Below are 16,231 nucleotides of genomic sequence, written 5' to 3'. Positions count from 1 at the left end.
GAGCACGGGCTTTGGAGTCAGAGGTCATGGGTTCAAATTCCGGCTCCACTTCTTGTTAGCTGTGTGACTTTGGGCAAGTCACTTCACTTCTCTGGGACTCATTTCCCTCATCTGGAAAATGGAGATGAAGACTGTAACAGTGGGACAACCTTTTATCCTCCCCAGCACTTAGAGCAGTGCTTTGCACATAGTAAGTGCTTAATAAATTCCATTATTATTATTATTAACAAATGCCATGATTATTATTATCATTGTTATTATTATTGTATCTACCCCAGTGCTTAGAACAGTGCTTGGCACATAGTGCTTAACAAATAGCATTATTATTAATAATAAAGATTTATTATTATTATTATATAATAATATAATATTATAATAATAACAATGAAGATGAATGAATGTGAGCCCGTGGTTGGGTAGGGACCGTCTCTATATGTTGCCGACTTGTACGTCCCAAGCGCTTAGTACAATACTCTATGCACAGTAAGCGCTCAATAAATGTGAGCCCGCTGTTGGGTCGGGACCGTCTCTATAGGTTGCCGACTTGTACTTCCCAAGCGCTTACTACGCACAGTAAGCGCTCAATAAATACGATTGAATGAATGAATGAATTCCGCCCCTGCGCGCGCACCCGCACGCTGGGGGGTCGGCGCATGCGCACTCTCTTCCTCTCCTCCCCCCATCCACCCCCCGAGCGGTAGCGGTGCGTTGTTCTGCCTTATCGGTTTAAGCTGACGCGGCGAGGGCGCGGGTGCGGGCGGCCCTGAGGAGAGATGGGGCCTCCGCCCGGTTTTTCCTCAGCCGCCCCCTCTTCTCTGCCTTCCGGGGTCGCATTTTGGGGGGCCCCCGGCCGGGGTCTTCGCGTTTCCAGCATCCGGTTTAGCCCTGGTAGTGGCTGAATCCCGCCCCTTCCTCCCCAGCCTCCCTCCCTGCAAGGGTTTTCCCACACTGCACCTCTGCCTCCCACGACCCTGGAACCTCTAGTAGTAACAGCAGCAATAATAATAATCAATAACGATTTTTCTTAAACGCTTACTACGTGCCAGGCAATGAAGCTGCAAAAGGGACTATCTCAAATGCACCATTTTAATTCTACTCCATTCCACCACCCCCCTTACCCTCCACCAAGGCCTGTTTCATTCATTCAATCGTCTGTTTATTTTCTTCCACAGCCTGATTCATTCATTCGTTCAATCGTTTGGTCATTTTCTCCCATTCAGTCCATTTTTCTTCTTGAAAAGCTTTGCTGACTCGATTCCTGAAAGCGCTGTTTACAAGGCCTTTAAAACCTGTCTAGAGTTTAGTCCTGTCTTGGCTGCCCGAAGAGGCTCGAGGGGGTCAGCTTCCTTGGGCAAGGAGGGGATTTAAGGGTTTGAATTCATAGGAAGGGCAAGGAAAAGTAGGATGGCATCTTGTACAGTTTTCATTTCTGCCCCCCAACTCCCCCGATCTCTTTTCAGCATGCAGTATGGCTGAAGACTGCCAGAGAAACTTTCCCTCCATCTACTATGAGAAAGTGGGATTTCGAGGGGTCGAGGAGAAGAGATCGTTGGAAATCCTCCTTAAAGATGACCAACTTGGTGAATAGTGGTAGTAATGATAGGACGAAGTGCTTACTGTGTACAGAGCCCTGTACTAAGGGCTGGGAAAAAATACACAGGTGAGCTTGAGCCATTTACTACAGGTGCTCACAATCTAAAAATGAAGAGGGGAATGGGGCTTGGAAACAGTCACAATGTAGGAAAGACAATACAATAAACAATACAGAGACAAAATATGAATATAATGTAATGTAAACAATAATACAAAGACAAGACATAAACAATAATAGAAAACAAAAAGTTCAGAATCCAGCAGAGACCAGTGGTAAAGGAGACTTATATGGTTTTCAAAAGGCATCTTTCATTCCTCTCCCATCTCCATAATTCAGGATTTTATTCAAGCTAGAAATAATCGTAGCTCATGTGCTTCATAAAGAACTGGGATATTAAAATTGATAATTAAATGACGACTCAACATAGCCTAGTGGAAAGAGCATGGGCCTGGGAGTCTGAAAGACCTGGGTTCTAATGCCAGCTCTGCAGCTTGTCTGCTGTGTGACCTTGGGCAAGTCACTTCACTTCCTTGTGCCTCAGTTACCTCATCTGTAAAATGGGGATTAAGACTGGGAGTCCCATGTGGAACATGAACTGTGTCCAGTGTGATTACTCTGTATTCATTCACTCGTATTTATTGAGGGCTTACCGTGTGCAGAGCACTGTGTATCTACCTCAGTGCTTAGAACAGTGCCTGGCACATAGTAAGTGCTTAACAAACACCGTTGATAAAGGGGTACATCGGAGCAGGGCCTGGTGTCAGCTTGAGCCTGGAGATGATGTGTTATTGCCCATGTGTGCTAGCTTTTGTTATACCAATTGTGTGTAGTTAGGGGATTGGTGTGCCTGTTCAGTATCAGTATCTGTTTGCCTTAACCCAGTACCTGGAGCCAGACTGATTTACCCACTGATGTGTTTCTGCTTCTCCCTCCCTTGGGCATGGCCTCTGGACCTCCTCACTCACCTGTGGCACATACTTTGGCAGTTCCCAGTTAGATGGCACCATTCCAATCTAAAATGTGCTGGAACAATAGAAATAAACTGTTTTGCATATAGTAAGCGCTCAACAAATGCCATTATTATTATTATTTATTAAGCACCTCCTGCCAGCATTTTGATCAAGGTGAACAAAACCATGAGTTTTAAAGGCAGCTTGCGCTTGCGCTTGCGCTTCTGTGATTACGCAGTTAATATGAACTTTTCTTTCCTTAGACATTGAGAAGCTTTGCACGTTCAGTCAGTGGTTTCCCCTTCCATCAATGTACCAGGCCCTGGTGTGGAAAGTGCTTTTAGGTAAGAGATTTTAAAATTACTTGGGAAACTCTGGATAGTGGGAACACTTGGCATTTGGTGAGAGAGAAAGAGGATGTAGGGTTGGCTTAGCCTAATTATAGACTCTAGTGATCCATTCCCTCAATCTGGAGACTCAATGTTAGCTCAGTACCCCCTGGCTGAAAATATTAAAGGATGAAGTTTCCTGCTTAGCCAGTTTAACTAGACTGCAAAGCCCTTGAGGGCAGAAGTTATGTATACTAATGTACTGCACTCTCCCAAGTGCTTAGTATATTGTTCTACACAGAGTAAGCGCTCAATAAATAGTGTTGGTAGCAATATACTGCTACTGCAGCAGAATCAGATTTTAAAAGTTTTTTATTCTGGTACTGAATGCTGCTGACTTCAGAAGTGCTTTCAGTGCCTATGGGAGAACTAAGGGCAGAGTCGGCCTCATATTGTTGGAAATCTGGGTCTGACTGTTCTTGGAAACAGTGGGGGCTTTGGGACCAGAGACAGTTGTGGGGGATGAGGCATTTAGAGCCATTAGATTCACAACGATGTAAGCTACAGTAATGTGTGTTTCAATTTCACGGTTGACTTCGCACACCAGTGACTCAAAGGCTTCATTTCATTTGGCTCTTTTACACTAAGCGGTTGTCAATACTTGGCCTGATGTGAGTTGTTGCCATTGACTGTTGTGGAGTCACAAGTGGCCAATGGAAGGAACTGTGTCGGTTCAACCTTTATGAGACTTTTGAAGTGCACATGTGGTTCCTGATTAGGATTTTTTCTGTGTAAGCTTAAATTGGTGAGGCCCTATTAATGGTAATAGTATCTGTTGGGGTCTGTGAAGTGCAATTCACTGTACTAAGCACTTGGGAGAGGATAACAGAAGTGAGACGCAAGTTCCTTGCCCACAAGGAGCTTACAATCTAATGAGGGGACACAGACAGAATTATTTACCCATAGTAGTGGTGGTAGGAAAAACATTCAGATAAGTGCCGAGTAAAAATGCAAGGTGGAAATGTCAGAATAAATGATTGAATGTGGAATTTAAAGCTGCTGATATTCATAAATGCTGAAGATGAAAATAAATACAAAAAGTGCTAAGGGTGGCTGTTTAGTTGAAGCAACTTAGGGTAGTAGACTTTCTTGGGAAAGATTTCCTGGAGGAGTTGGGATTTATGAGGGTTTGAGTGGTACTTACTGGTACTTGGTTGCAGTACACTGTTCTAAGTGCCTGGGGAAGGACAACTGTGGATTTAGAAGGACAAATACTGCCTAGTTTAACTGTTTCCTCATAATTGGGGGTGACTAATGGTAGATGACATGAGTGAATGACAGCAAAGGAAATGCTGGACATGACACTGTTAGGAATTTGAAGGCAGAGTAGCAATTCCAGTCAGAGCTGGGCATCCTTGTCACCAACTTGGACCTGGTGGCAGCTCGGGCCCCTGAGGTCCAGAACCCAGCGTAAGAAAGACTAGTTAGATTGTGGTCCACATTTGCTGTCATCAACCATTACATCTCGAATTCTTGGAAGGCGGACTGAGCAGTTTGAGATTTTCCTAGGTGGGTCACGCAGGGCGGAACTGGCAGTGATAGGGGAAAACTACCTTTCCAAAAATGACAAGGTGACAGTCTGTGGCTATCCTCTTTCATTGTTCTGGGGGCCAGAGTTTAGCTAAGGGGAGGAACAACAAATGTTAGGATTTCTCTGGAATCCATTTCTTAAGTCTGAATGACTCCATTTGCCTAGGAAATGTGCTGTTGCGTGAAGTGTACCTACCTTTATGGCAGTGATGGCTGAATCTCTTTCGAGAGGAAAACTTTACATCTCTTGTAAATAATTCTATCAGTTCAGCAAGAAGAGAGCAGCTCTGCAAGACAATTGCTTCTGGAGATCTGATTTGCTGGAAGCTGGACCCCAAGGTCCCTCCAGTTTTTTCATCCCATCCATCCCCATTATGGTCTTTATCAAATGTGGTTCACTAATGCTTCAACCTGCCCAAGCACTAAAAAGATAGAGAGGGAGCTACTTCCCAGACAGTCTGTGACCTTCTCTTGGTCTGCAGTGAACTGGGCTTCTGAACATTCACAGCCAAGGTTATAAAAACCCTTCAGGACATCTCTGATAATTTGGTTTCAATTAACAGAGGGGCATTTTCTTCTCAGATCTTAGAAGCGTTTGTGCTGAATGTGAGTTGATACGGTTTTTGGTTTGGGACTGTGCAGATTTCTGGGTTGATGGGGTAAAAGATGAAGCCTTCGGAAAAAAATAGCTTTTCTGTATTAAGATGAAAGGTGTTTCAATAAGACCCTGTTACTTTAAAGAAGCCTGATTGATTGATCTGTCATTTGCTTGCTGTGTGACCTTGGGCAAGGCACTTAACTTCTCTGTGCCTCAGTTTTCTCATCTGTGAAATGGGGATTCAATGATGTTCTCCCTCCTACTTAGAATATGAGCCCCCTGTGTGACAGGGACTGTTTTTGACCTGGTTGTCTTGTATCTGCCTAGTGCTTAGTACAGTACTTGACCCAGTAAACACTTAGCAAGTTCAATAATAATAATAATAATAATATGTTCTCATTGGGAGAGATTGTAAGTATCCAATCCTCCCAGAAGAGTGAGGCAGAGACGGTGAACAGTATCTTTTCACTGCAGATCTTTATTCACAGTAACCCTAAATCTTTGCTTTGGCATCTTTATTCTAATCCCACTCCTTCTCCAACAAGTAATAGTTGTTAAATCATTATCAACGGAATTGCTTTCCATTTGAGAAATCTGACTCCATGGTATTGTAGTGGAAGGACTTCTACTAAATTGGAGTGTAAGCATTGCAGCCCTAACTTTAACTTGTCTAATTTAAGGTGGGAGAAGTGTTTCAAGGCTATTGGAGATCAGTCAGTCAGCGGCAGCTATTTAACAATCAATGGTATTTATTGAGTGCTTACTGTGTCCAGAGCACTGTACTAAGCACATGGGAGAGTACAGTATAACAAGAGTTGATGGACATGCTCCCTGCCCCCAACAGGTTTACAGTCTAGAGGGGAAGTCCATAGTGGGCAGAGTGCACTGGATTCTGTGAAAGCAACATATTTTGGGTTGATGGTGTTTTAAGGTAGCAACCCTTTTGGTTTGCCCTGGGGGCCGTGGATTCCCTTCGCACCATGGTTGATGATTTTTAACGATGAGTAATTCAAAAGGAATCTCTGGCCAAGCTATGATATGGGGAATTTACCAAGTGATCACTAGCTTCCCAGCACTGTGCCAAGCTCTGGGGAAATACACGGGGTTAGTAGTCTAAGAGCTGAGCTCTCAAGGAAGAAGACACACAAGGATTTTCTAGGCATTTCTTTTAATGATAGGAATCTGTCATTAAAATGATTCTTTTTTGTTATTCTGGAAGGAACCATTTTTCTGAGCCTCAAAGTGGCATGGTGGTCACCACTAACCATTTATTCAGTCGTATTTATTGAACACTTACTGCTTGCAAAGCACTGTACTAAGCATGGGGCGAGAGGCTTAGCAAATAGACCGCAACATGTGCTTGAGTCAAGTCCACATGGATTTGCCCCCTTTATTCACCTCTTCTTCAGCCCCACGGCACTTAAGTATATAACTGTAATTTATTTTCTATTAATGTCTGTCTCTCCCTCTAGACCCTAAGCTCGTTCTGGGCGGGGAACATGTTTACCAACTCTTATATTGTACTCTTCCAAGTTCTTAGTACAGTGATCTGCACCCAATAAGTGCTCAATAATTATGACTGATTGGTTGTGACCTGACTCAGAAGGTCTGGCAGCCTCCACATATCTTGTAGGCTTCGAGTTGTGCTTTGAGTTGTTAAATGCTGTGAGAACAGTAACTCTCTTGATCACTGGCAGGGAGAGTAGGAGCTGTATTGGTTATTATTACTGTGTGCTTTTATCGAAGGGACAGCTGCATGGTCTGTTTAGGGAAAGAGAAGAGATAAGTGATGTCTTTTTTGCATTCAATTACTTCTCCCCTTCATGTGGCAGGACTAATGACCCAGAGGCCAAAAATCAATTGGCTTTTGATTGAGACCCTCCCGAAAGAGAGTCTACAGTCATTTCCGAGGGCACATTTTCCTGCCGAATGGTGCATTACTGTTCAGATTTTTTGGATATGGGCTGCTCTGTGATTTGAATTGGACTCAGCTAGGCCTTAAGGAGGTGGCTCATCATTCCACTAAGCTCTTAGTAGAGTGGTCTGTACACACTAAGTGCTCAATAAATGCCACTGAATGATTGATTTGACCTGTTTTTCCCCCGTTAAAGGAATCCTGCCACCCCACCATGAATCTCACAGCCAGGTGATGGCTTACCGTAGAGAACAGTACATGGAAGTCCTCCACGCCTTGGAAGTCTTACGCTTTGTCAACGACTCCACCTCACAAGGGGATGTTTATCTACGCATGTATCAACTGGATTCGGGAAAGTTGCCTCGGAATCCAAATTTTCCTCTGGTCAGTCATCCTCCATGTTGGGGTTTTTGAGAGCTCTTAGCTAAGCTCTCACTTCAGTAAAGTGCTCAAACGTAGAGCCTCCTCCAAAATGGAGTTCCCAACTGGCACATCCATTAGTATTGGGAGAGAAAGGCAGACTGCTGAAAGGTGTCTTAGTTCTGCCACAAAGTGGTGTTTCATTACATGTTTCGGGTAGCATGCTGTTACTCTATACTGTGACGTTTTGCTGGGACGCACAACTCTAGGAGAAGTGCATAGTTTTAGCTTTTATCTTTTTGCAGCCCTTCTCTTCATGACTCAATTTAGAGGCTTTACCGACTGTTTTCTGGCCGGGTTGTATCTTTGTCTGAAATACCCTAATGAAACCTATGTGCTTTGGTAGAGCAGTTTTGGATTGAGTAAATCCAGTTGAGAGAGCAGCTCTGAGCCATTAAAAGCAGTGAGTGATTTGGGTGCAAATTATGTGGTGCCCCATAATTTTCATTTATTTTTATAGCAGGGTGCAGTTTCCTAACCTGGTGTTCTGGATGAGTTGTGCTTGTTCTTTTTTGTGTACTTAATGCTGTAGTTTAATAGCGAATGTTAGGGTTGAGGACCACAGTTTAGCTGCCCAAGACATATTATTTTCATCAGGGGAGAGTGAGGTGCTCTAGAAATAATGGGAGTGTTTAACAGTCTAGGTTAAATTGCCCCTCTGCAAGTTAAATTGAGGTTGATTAGGCTTCCTAGATTCAGAAATTACAGATATGCTTATTTGCATCAGCTTTCCTAGTATTTCTACTTCCTGTTATGCACATTTAAGATTTTTAGTTTCTGCTCTGTCCCTAACCAAATTGTCTTCATAATTGACTTATTCACCTACTTCAAATCCAGAAACCTCTAATTGGGGCGGGGGGGGCTATATATAGAGAGAGTTTTTAAGGGCTTTTGTGAAAAACAGATTTACCAGGAAGGTAGTAATAGTTTTGTCTGAAATTGGCTTTCAGTAGGTTCCATATATCTATTTCAGACATAAAAATCTGAAGCATTCTGCTCAGTAAAATATAAGAAACAAAGTTTCCACATATAATTCTAGTTCATACAGAGTTTCATTGTTGAAATTTGCCCTAGGATATATCTCCAAAGTCTGAGTATTGACACTTTATAAGATTTTTGCAGTGTCATTCTTTATCACCTTAAAAGTATCCTCCTACAGTCTGAGTGTAGCTGTGTCATAATACTCTGTAAAGGTAGAACAAAATGCCTGAAGATTATGTTGAGTGCATGAAATAAGGCTATTACATGACTAATGCCATTTGTCATTACTATAACATTGAGTATTTGTGTGTAATTGCATTTGCCTGGCATTTCCAATTGTTTTCCAGTAGACTGTGCCTGTTACTATGACTAGCATTTATTAAGCCTTGAAAGTATGGGAAGCTCTGTAATTCAATTAACACAGAGTTATTGGCCCACTGGCATTCACAGTCTAAGTGGAAGAGGAAAAGGTAATGTAACAGTTGTGTAATTGCATTTGCCTGGCATTTCCAATTGTTTTCCAGTAGACTGTGCCTGTTACTATGACTAGCATTTATTAAGCCTTGAAAGTATGGAAAGCTCTGTAATTCAATTAACACACAGTTATTGGCCCACTGGCATTCACAGTCTAAGTGGAAGAGGAAAAGGTAATGTAACAGTTAGAATATCATCCACTCAACCATAAAAATAATGAAAGTGAGTTTCATTAAGCAGTATTTGGAGGGCACCCTTCACTGCATCAGGCAAACAGTCCTTTGCCTAGAGAGCCAATGTTTTTAGTTTGCTCTGTGCTGCTGCTGTGGGTGGAGTGAGGGATTTGTCAATCAATCAATCAATCAATCGTATTTATTGAGCGCTTACTATGTGCAGAGCACTGTACTAAGCGCTTGGGAAGTACAAATTGGCATCACATAGAGACAGTCCCTACCCAACAGTGGGCTCACAGTCTAAAAGGGGGAGACAGAGAACAGAACCAAACATACCAACAAAATAAAATAAGTAGGATAGAAATGTACAAGTAAAATAAATAAATAAATAGATAAATAGAGTAATAAATATGTACAACCATATGTACATATATACAGGTGCTGTGGGGAAGGGAAGGAGGTAAGACGGGAGGATGGAGAGGGGGACGAGGGGGAGAGGAAAGAAGGGGCTCAGTCTGGGAAGGCCTCCTGGAGGAGGTGAGTTCTCAGCAGGGCCTTGAAGGGAGGAAGAGAGCTAGCTTGGCGGATGGGCAGAGGGAGGGCATTCCAGGCCCGGGGGATGACGTGGGCCGGGGGTCGATGGCGGGACAGGCGAGAGCGAGGTACAGTGAGGAGATTAGTGGTGGAGGAGCGGAGGGTGCGGGCTGGGCAGTAGAAGGAGAGAAGGGAGGTGAGGTAGGAGGGGGCGAGGTGATGGAGAGCCTTGAAGCCCAGGGTGAGGAGTTTCTGCTTGATGCGCAGATTGATCGGTAGCCATTGGAGGTTTTTGAGGAGGGGAGTAATATGTCCAGAGCGTTTCTGGACAAAGATAATCCGGGCAGCAGCATGAAGTATGGATTGAAGTGGAGAGAGACACGAGGATGGGAGATCAGAGAGAAGGCTAGTGCAGTAGTCCAGACGGGATAGGATGTCAGTTGTGATCCTAGAGCAATTCCCCCATCCAACATCGCTCTTGCATTCATTCACTCAGTCATATTTATTGAGCACTTACTATGTGCAGAGCACTGTACTAAGCACTTGGGAGAGTACAATACATCAATTAACAGACACATTCCCTGCCTACAACGAGCTTACAGTCTAGAGGCGGTGAGGGGAGACAGACATTAATATAAATAAATTACAGATATGATAAATTGCAGATATCTGGCAGAGTGAGAACTTGGCTGGTGTGGTTCCCCTACAGGCCTGCTAACACATGTCAGGAGCACAATTCCCACTGCACAATTGGGGAAACTCAGAGACATTTAGTAATTCACTGTTATCAGAGCTACTTAGCCATAATGATTCATTGGTAGTTGAGTGCTTGCTTTAAGCAGAGCACTACTAAGTGCTTGGGAGAGTACAAGACTGTTGGTAGAGACAATCCCTGGCTTTGAGAAGCTTATGGTCTAGCAGAGGAGACCATAAATTAATTTCAGGAAAGGGAAGCAATTGAGTATAAGGATGTGAACAAGTGCCGAGGGGGTGGAGTGAGTACCTAAGTACTTAGGGGGTGAGACTAAATGCATAGATGAGTCAGTAAGGTCAGATGATGAGAGCCTAGTCATTTTATTAGGAATTTGAAGATGGCTGGAGTGTTGCTCTGTCAGATATGTAGTGGGAAAGAGTTCCAGACATAAGAGAGGGTGTATTTCCTGTGTCCAAAAAGTTTTCATGCCTCTTCCTTCACCACCCTCTTTACTCCCACCAGACCTCAAGTCGAACCTCCTTTGTTTTTTTTTAACCAAAGTTTAATCTTTGTATTTCAGGAGCAGGAAGATGAAATATTTCTTGCTATCGCTAAAGCCATGGAAGAGATTGTGGAAGATAATGTTGACTGCTATTGGCTGATCAGATATTTTGTGAATCAGTTGAACAGTAAATTCTGGGACACCTTACCTTACCGCAGCTGGTGAGAAATGCTTTAGGGCAGAGAGGATACTGGGGAACCAGGTGAATAGGTATCAGATAAACTTCCGCATCTGCAGTGAATTTTTTTTTAACTTGACTCAAAATATCACGATTGAATAAATGCAGTTTTCGTACCCAGTAGGGAGAGAGAGTCAACAAAAGGTACACTACTGAAAGAAAGGAAAGTTCTGAAAACCAGAGGTTTCTAGGCTTGTCTCTGAGTCTGTGTTTGGCAATAATGAGGTGCCCATATGTTTGTGTTTCTGTTACCAGGAAGGACAGTTCTCCTTGAATTTGGATGGGGTCTCTATGGTCCTGATTTTTTTTTTGTTCTTCTTTTTCAGTGGTATTTGTTAAGCGCTTGCTATGTGCCAGGCACTGTACTAATTGTTGGGGTAGAGTCACTAATCAGGTTGGACATGGTCCGTACTCCACATGGGGCTCCCAGTCTTAATCTCCATTGTACAGATGAGGTAACTAAGGCACAGAGAAGTTAGGTGATTTGCCCAGGGTCACACAGCAGACAAGTGGTGTAGCTGGGATTAGAACCCAAGGCCTAACTATGATGTGCCTTGGCCTTTTCTCTATGACAGAGGAAGATCTGCTGGGCCTGGGCTTCCTGGACAAAGGATTAGAAGGGAATGATTGCCCTGGATTTGTGGCCCTCAGGCCTATCAGGGCCCTACTCTGGTTTGCCCTGGCAATCCTCTCTGATTACACTGCTCCAGAGAGCACTGGGACCTCCGAAGTCTACCTCGAGTGGAGAGTCTAGAAGCCTTTTTCTCTTCCTCAGATCGCCCTGGTTTTTAGTACCTTTCAAAGAGGGTAAAAATCTTGACCGGTAGAGCCTTGCAAAACTCTGGTCTCTTGTATCCAGAGGGAAAGGCTGATGGATCTCTGCTGCATTCTGAGAAGCCTTAGCTTTTGTCTTTGCCATATTCAAAGTGCTGAAAGTTCTTGAATTCGTTGGCTGTGGAATCTCTAGTTGGGAGACTATCTGACTAAGCTGAGGGTGTAATTGTTTACGGGTTTCACAGTATTATTTCCCAGACTATTTCTCTTCCTGTCTTTTTTAGCCAAAGGCTTTTGAACGATACTTGAATCTTGAAGATAGCAGACTCCTGAGTCATTTGAAATCATTTTCTGTGGTCACCAAGCTGCCGTATGATCTTTGGTTCCAAAAGTGCTTTGCAAGATGCTTACCTGAGACCAGTTTACAGAGGCAAGTATTTTCTCCCTCTTTAAAGATTTCATGTTGCCACAGGGCAGGATAAGCCATGTTTTCTTGCTACCTCACTGTTAAATATATTTGTTTTGAGAGATAAATCAAAATTAATGAACTGTTGAGTTAATAAGCAATTTGCTTATTTTTATTTATTTTGTTAGTATGTTTAGTTTTGTTCTCTGTCTTCCCCTTTTAGACTGTGAGCCCACTGTTGAGTAGGGACTGTCTCTATATGTTGCCAATTTGTACTTCCCAAGCACTTAGTACAGTGCTCTGCACATAGTAAGCACTCAATAAATACGATTGATGATGATGATGATGAATTTGCTCTTGCAAAGCATCATACTAAACTTTGGGAAGAGTATGTAATTATTAGGACATGGTCTTTGGCCATGGTCCTTATTCCAGTTGTATTTACTGAGTACTTTCTGTGTGCAGAGCACTTTACTAAGCGCTTGGGTGAATACAATGAATCAATGAGCCCTGGGCAAAACCTCCAGCATTACAATCAACTCCTTAACCAGTCAATCAGTGGTATTTATGTAAGTGCTTACTATGTGCAGAGCACTGTACTAAGCACTTGGGAGAGTACAATGCAACAGAATTAGCAGTCATGCTCCCTGCTGTTAATGAGCTTACAGTCTAGAGAGGGAGGCAAACATTACCATGAATAAATAATTTATAATATATAGAATATATAATTCCTCCTCCGTGCACCTTCTCAGTGCTGTAGTCTCAAGACCGAGGCTCATCTGTTCTTGAGAGGAGCCTCTGTTGCCACCTAATTCCAATAAATATTGTTGATTGTTTTAATAAAGTTTTCATGGAAGAGGAAAAACGGACAGGAGGCCAGGTTTTCTCGATTTTGTTAAACCAAAGTAAATTGGATGGGAGGAACTGAGAGCATATCTGAGAACTTAAAGTAATCAGGGAGACGTTCTTCCCCCGGCACATTCCCAGTACATTCTTCCAGGGATGTCTTACTTGTAGTGCCCTGGAGCAGATAGTTTCTTTTACAGAAAGGAAGGTGAACCCAGCCTCTGCTTGGTCAGAACAAGGGCATGTCAATATTAGCACCTGACTTTTTTTTTTTCAACTTCTTATGGAGAGGTTTTCAAAAAAATCCATCCGCAACTGTGTATTACTAAAAGCATGGAGGGAAATTGATGTTGTTTTAAAAGCATGTAATCTAGGGATTTTAATTCTGTGGTTTGTGTATAACCTAAACGACTGCTGCGTGGCTATCCATCCATTCTACAGTGGGTGGCCATAAAGATTGCCTTTGCCCATCGAATGCATTTGCTAAGTGTAGTCTCCATCAGTTTTAAAATCTACGAGTTGTGGTGTTTAAGCATTTTGTGTCAAGCGCTGGGATGCATCAATCATTGGTATTTATTGAGCACTTACTGTGTGCAGAGCACTGTACTAAGCACTTGGGAGAGACAATATAGCAGAATTGGTAGACATGTTCCCAACCCACAGTGAGTTTACAGTCCAGAGGTGCAATGCAATCAGATCAGACATATCCCCTTATGCCGCATAGAGCTCACAGTTTGAGGAAGGGAGAACAGGTACTTAATCCCCATTTTTACAGATGAGGGAGCCAAGGCACAGACAAGTTAAGTGACTTACACAAGCCCACACAGCAGGCAACAGCCAGGAAACAATATTTTGATGTTTTTTAGGGTTTTCCAGAAACCATATGTTCATCCAGTGTTATTGTCTCACATTTTTTATTTTGTAGAATTTGGGACAAAGTCATAAGTGGTTCCTGTAAGATCCTTGTTTTTGTTGCTGTGGAAATTTTATTAACCTTTAAAATAAAGGTAATGGCATTGAACAATGCAGAGAAGATCACAGAGTTTCTGGAAAATGTAAGCACATTTTAATTTGCATTACTGTTGGCAATGAAACAGAATAGAAGAAAGAGCGATGTTATTCCAGGGCATTATTTACTTCCTGTGCTGTATTGGAAGCTGCACTGATTCTCTTGGGCATCTAGGTTTCCATTTAGTGAACTGAAAGCATGGTTTATCAAACCAGGAAAATCCCTGTTTTACAAATGGACAGATCTCTCTCATGTGTGTATGTGTGCGTGTGTGTGTGTGTGCGTGCATATGTATGTAAATGTCAGCGTCAGTAATAGATGTCTCGTGTGGGATTTGTCCTTATTTCATTCCTTTGTCCCATTTTCCTAGAAATGTCTTCCAGGAGTTGATGCCTAGTGGTCTCAGATTTGGGTGACACAGGCCCTGCCTCTCCCACTGAACAGTGGGTTGGGGAACCTGGACTATAGCTGGGGTTCAGGGTTCTCAGGCTGAAGTTTGCCACCTCAGTGACGAATGATGTCTCTGTCAGTGGGAGGTGGAGTTTTGTCTGCAGTGGTTTGCAGTGATGGGTGGATTTGAATCCTCTCCACCCCCCCCCTCCTCCCATTTTTTCCCTTTGGTCCGAGTTGCATTTTGGCCCAACTAATTGACCAGCAGATCTTCCTCAGCCATACCCCCAATCTGGCTTTCCCCACTACCCCATGCTCCCCTCCCCCCAACCTTCGTGCCTTCCCCCCCTCCATAGCGTCCACTTCAGAGTCTTTTTAACTTGTAGGGTTCTGACTGGAACTAAATTAAAAGTTAACCTTGGTTTAAACTGCAGCCATAAAGGTCGGAGTTGGGTGAGGCAATCTCATGTCGCTCTCTTCCAGATCCCTCAGGACAGTTCTGATGCGATCGTGAGCAAAGCCATCGATCTGTGGCACAAGCACTGTGGGGCCCCAGTTCATTCCGCATGAGGACTCTCTCCAGGCCGTAGGGCAGGCTTCGATCCCGGAGTCTCTGCGGAAGGCCTTTCTTTTCTACTTCACTGTATGTGTACTTGTGGAACTGTTCGGAGGCAGTGCTTTTGGTGTGGTGCTGAAAATGTAAATATTATCAATAACAAAAGCATATTAAAGCCACGCAGTGTGCTGTGGTAAGTGGGATAAGAGTTTTAACATTAGAGTTGGATGTTGTTGTTGTTTTAATGATGCTTAGGGTATGTCTCAACTTCTTAAACAGGCTAGCAGTGCCAGAACAAAGTTTTATCTTTCTCTAATTGGCCCCAAACTAGTTACTCTGTAAGTCTCTTTAAGACAAGGAGAACAACTTTCTTTGGTTAAACTTTCAGTGAAACTGTGTTTTACCAAAGAAGAGGGAGCTGCTTATGGGGGCTTCAGTTTACAAAATGTATTAAGACAGCTGGATTTTTTTTCCTCTTCCTTCTTAGGAAAGAACTTTTAAAACTAGTTTCGGAGTACCATCTGACTTGTAGAGTTCTAAACCACAAAGGAAAGGAAGGAAGTGCAGACTAAGATTAATTGCTAATAACCCCATACTCATATTTGTGTATAGTGGCAGCTGGGCATTAGGCCATTTTAAGAACTGAGGTCCTGGTAAATGAAGAGTTCACATTTTTCTGAGAAATGCATAGAAATGGCAGGAATCAGCTGTCAGATATACACTGCCCTGGACAATTGAATTTTTCTCCTCCAACATGAGACAGTAAAGTGTTTCTCTGTATTCTTCTTTGAATAGATGTGCTGGGCAAAATAGCTGTTTCTAAGGGGGCTTGTATTCAGAGAAGAACAGAAGTGGTCAGATCCTCTTTTGCAGTAAATGGACTGCTGGGCTGAGTGGACTTATCTAGTGGAAGTGGAATCAGTCAGTGGTATTTATTGAGCCCTTTCTGTGTGGGGGGCACTATTTAGGTTTAAAGATATTCTTTTTACTCTGTTAGTTCCCCTACTCCCTAGAGCTCCTACGATCTCCCTTCAGCTGCCCCCGGCGGAATCTCAGGCCCAAATCGGAACCACTTTCTGTACTGGTACTATGTTATAAGCTCCTTGCTGGTAGGGAATGTGTCTGTTTATTGTATATCTCCCAAGTGCTTAGTACAGTGCTTTGCACAGAGTAAGCACTCAATAAATACGATTGAATGAGTGAATGAAGTCCCCCACAGCCAGTTCTAGCTGGTGTTATCTCCTCTCTCGTCACAGAT

At 43.1% G+C, this 16,231-nt stretch overlaps 1 protein-coding gene across 1 annotated transcript; it reads left to right on the top strand.

The window, feature by feature from the left end:
- The first annotated feature begins 1,468 nt into the window (after positions 1-1,468).
- TBC1D7 (TBC1 domain family member 7) lies at positions 1,469-15,152 on the top strand. The gene is made up of 8 exons (XM_038768075.1): positions 1,469-1,580; positions 2,808-2,888; positions 7,173-7,360; positions 10,833-10,968; positions 11,319-11,320; positions 12,051-12,196; positions 13,944-14,073; positions 14,901-15,152. Exons 1-8 carry the CDS (start codon positions 1,469-1,471, stop codon positions 14,985-14,987), a joined length of 882 nt encoding a protein of 293 aa, XP_038624003.1. The 3' UTR covers positions 14,988-15,152.
- Positions 15,153-16,231: the final 1,079 nt, after the last annotated feature.

This window comes from Tachyglossus aculeatus, chromosome Y2, assembly GCF_015852505.1.
Source record: "Tachyglossus aculeatus isolate mTacAcu1 chromosome Y2, mTacAcu1.pri, whole genome shotgun sequence".
NCBI lineage: Eukaryota > Metazoa > Chordata > Mammalia > Monotremata > Tachyglossidae > Tachyglossus > Tachyglossus aculeatus.
This window is presented reverse-complemented; position numbering and strand designations above follow the sequence as displayed.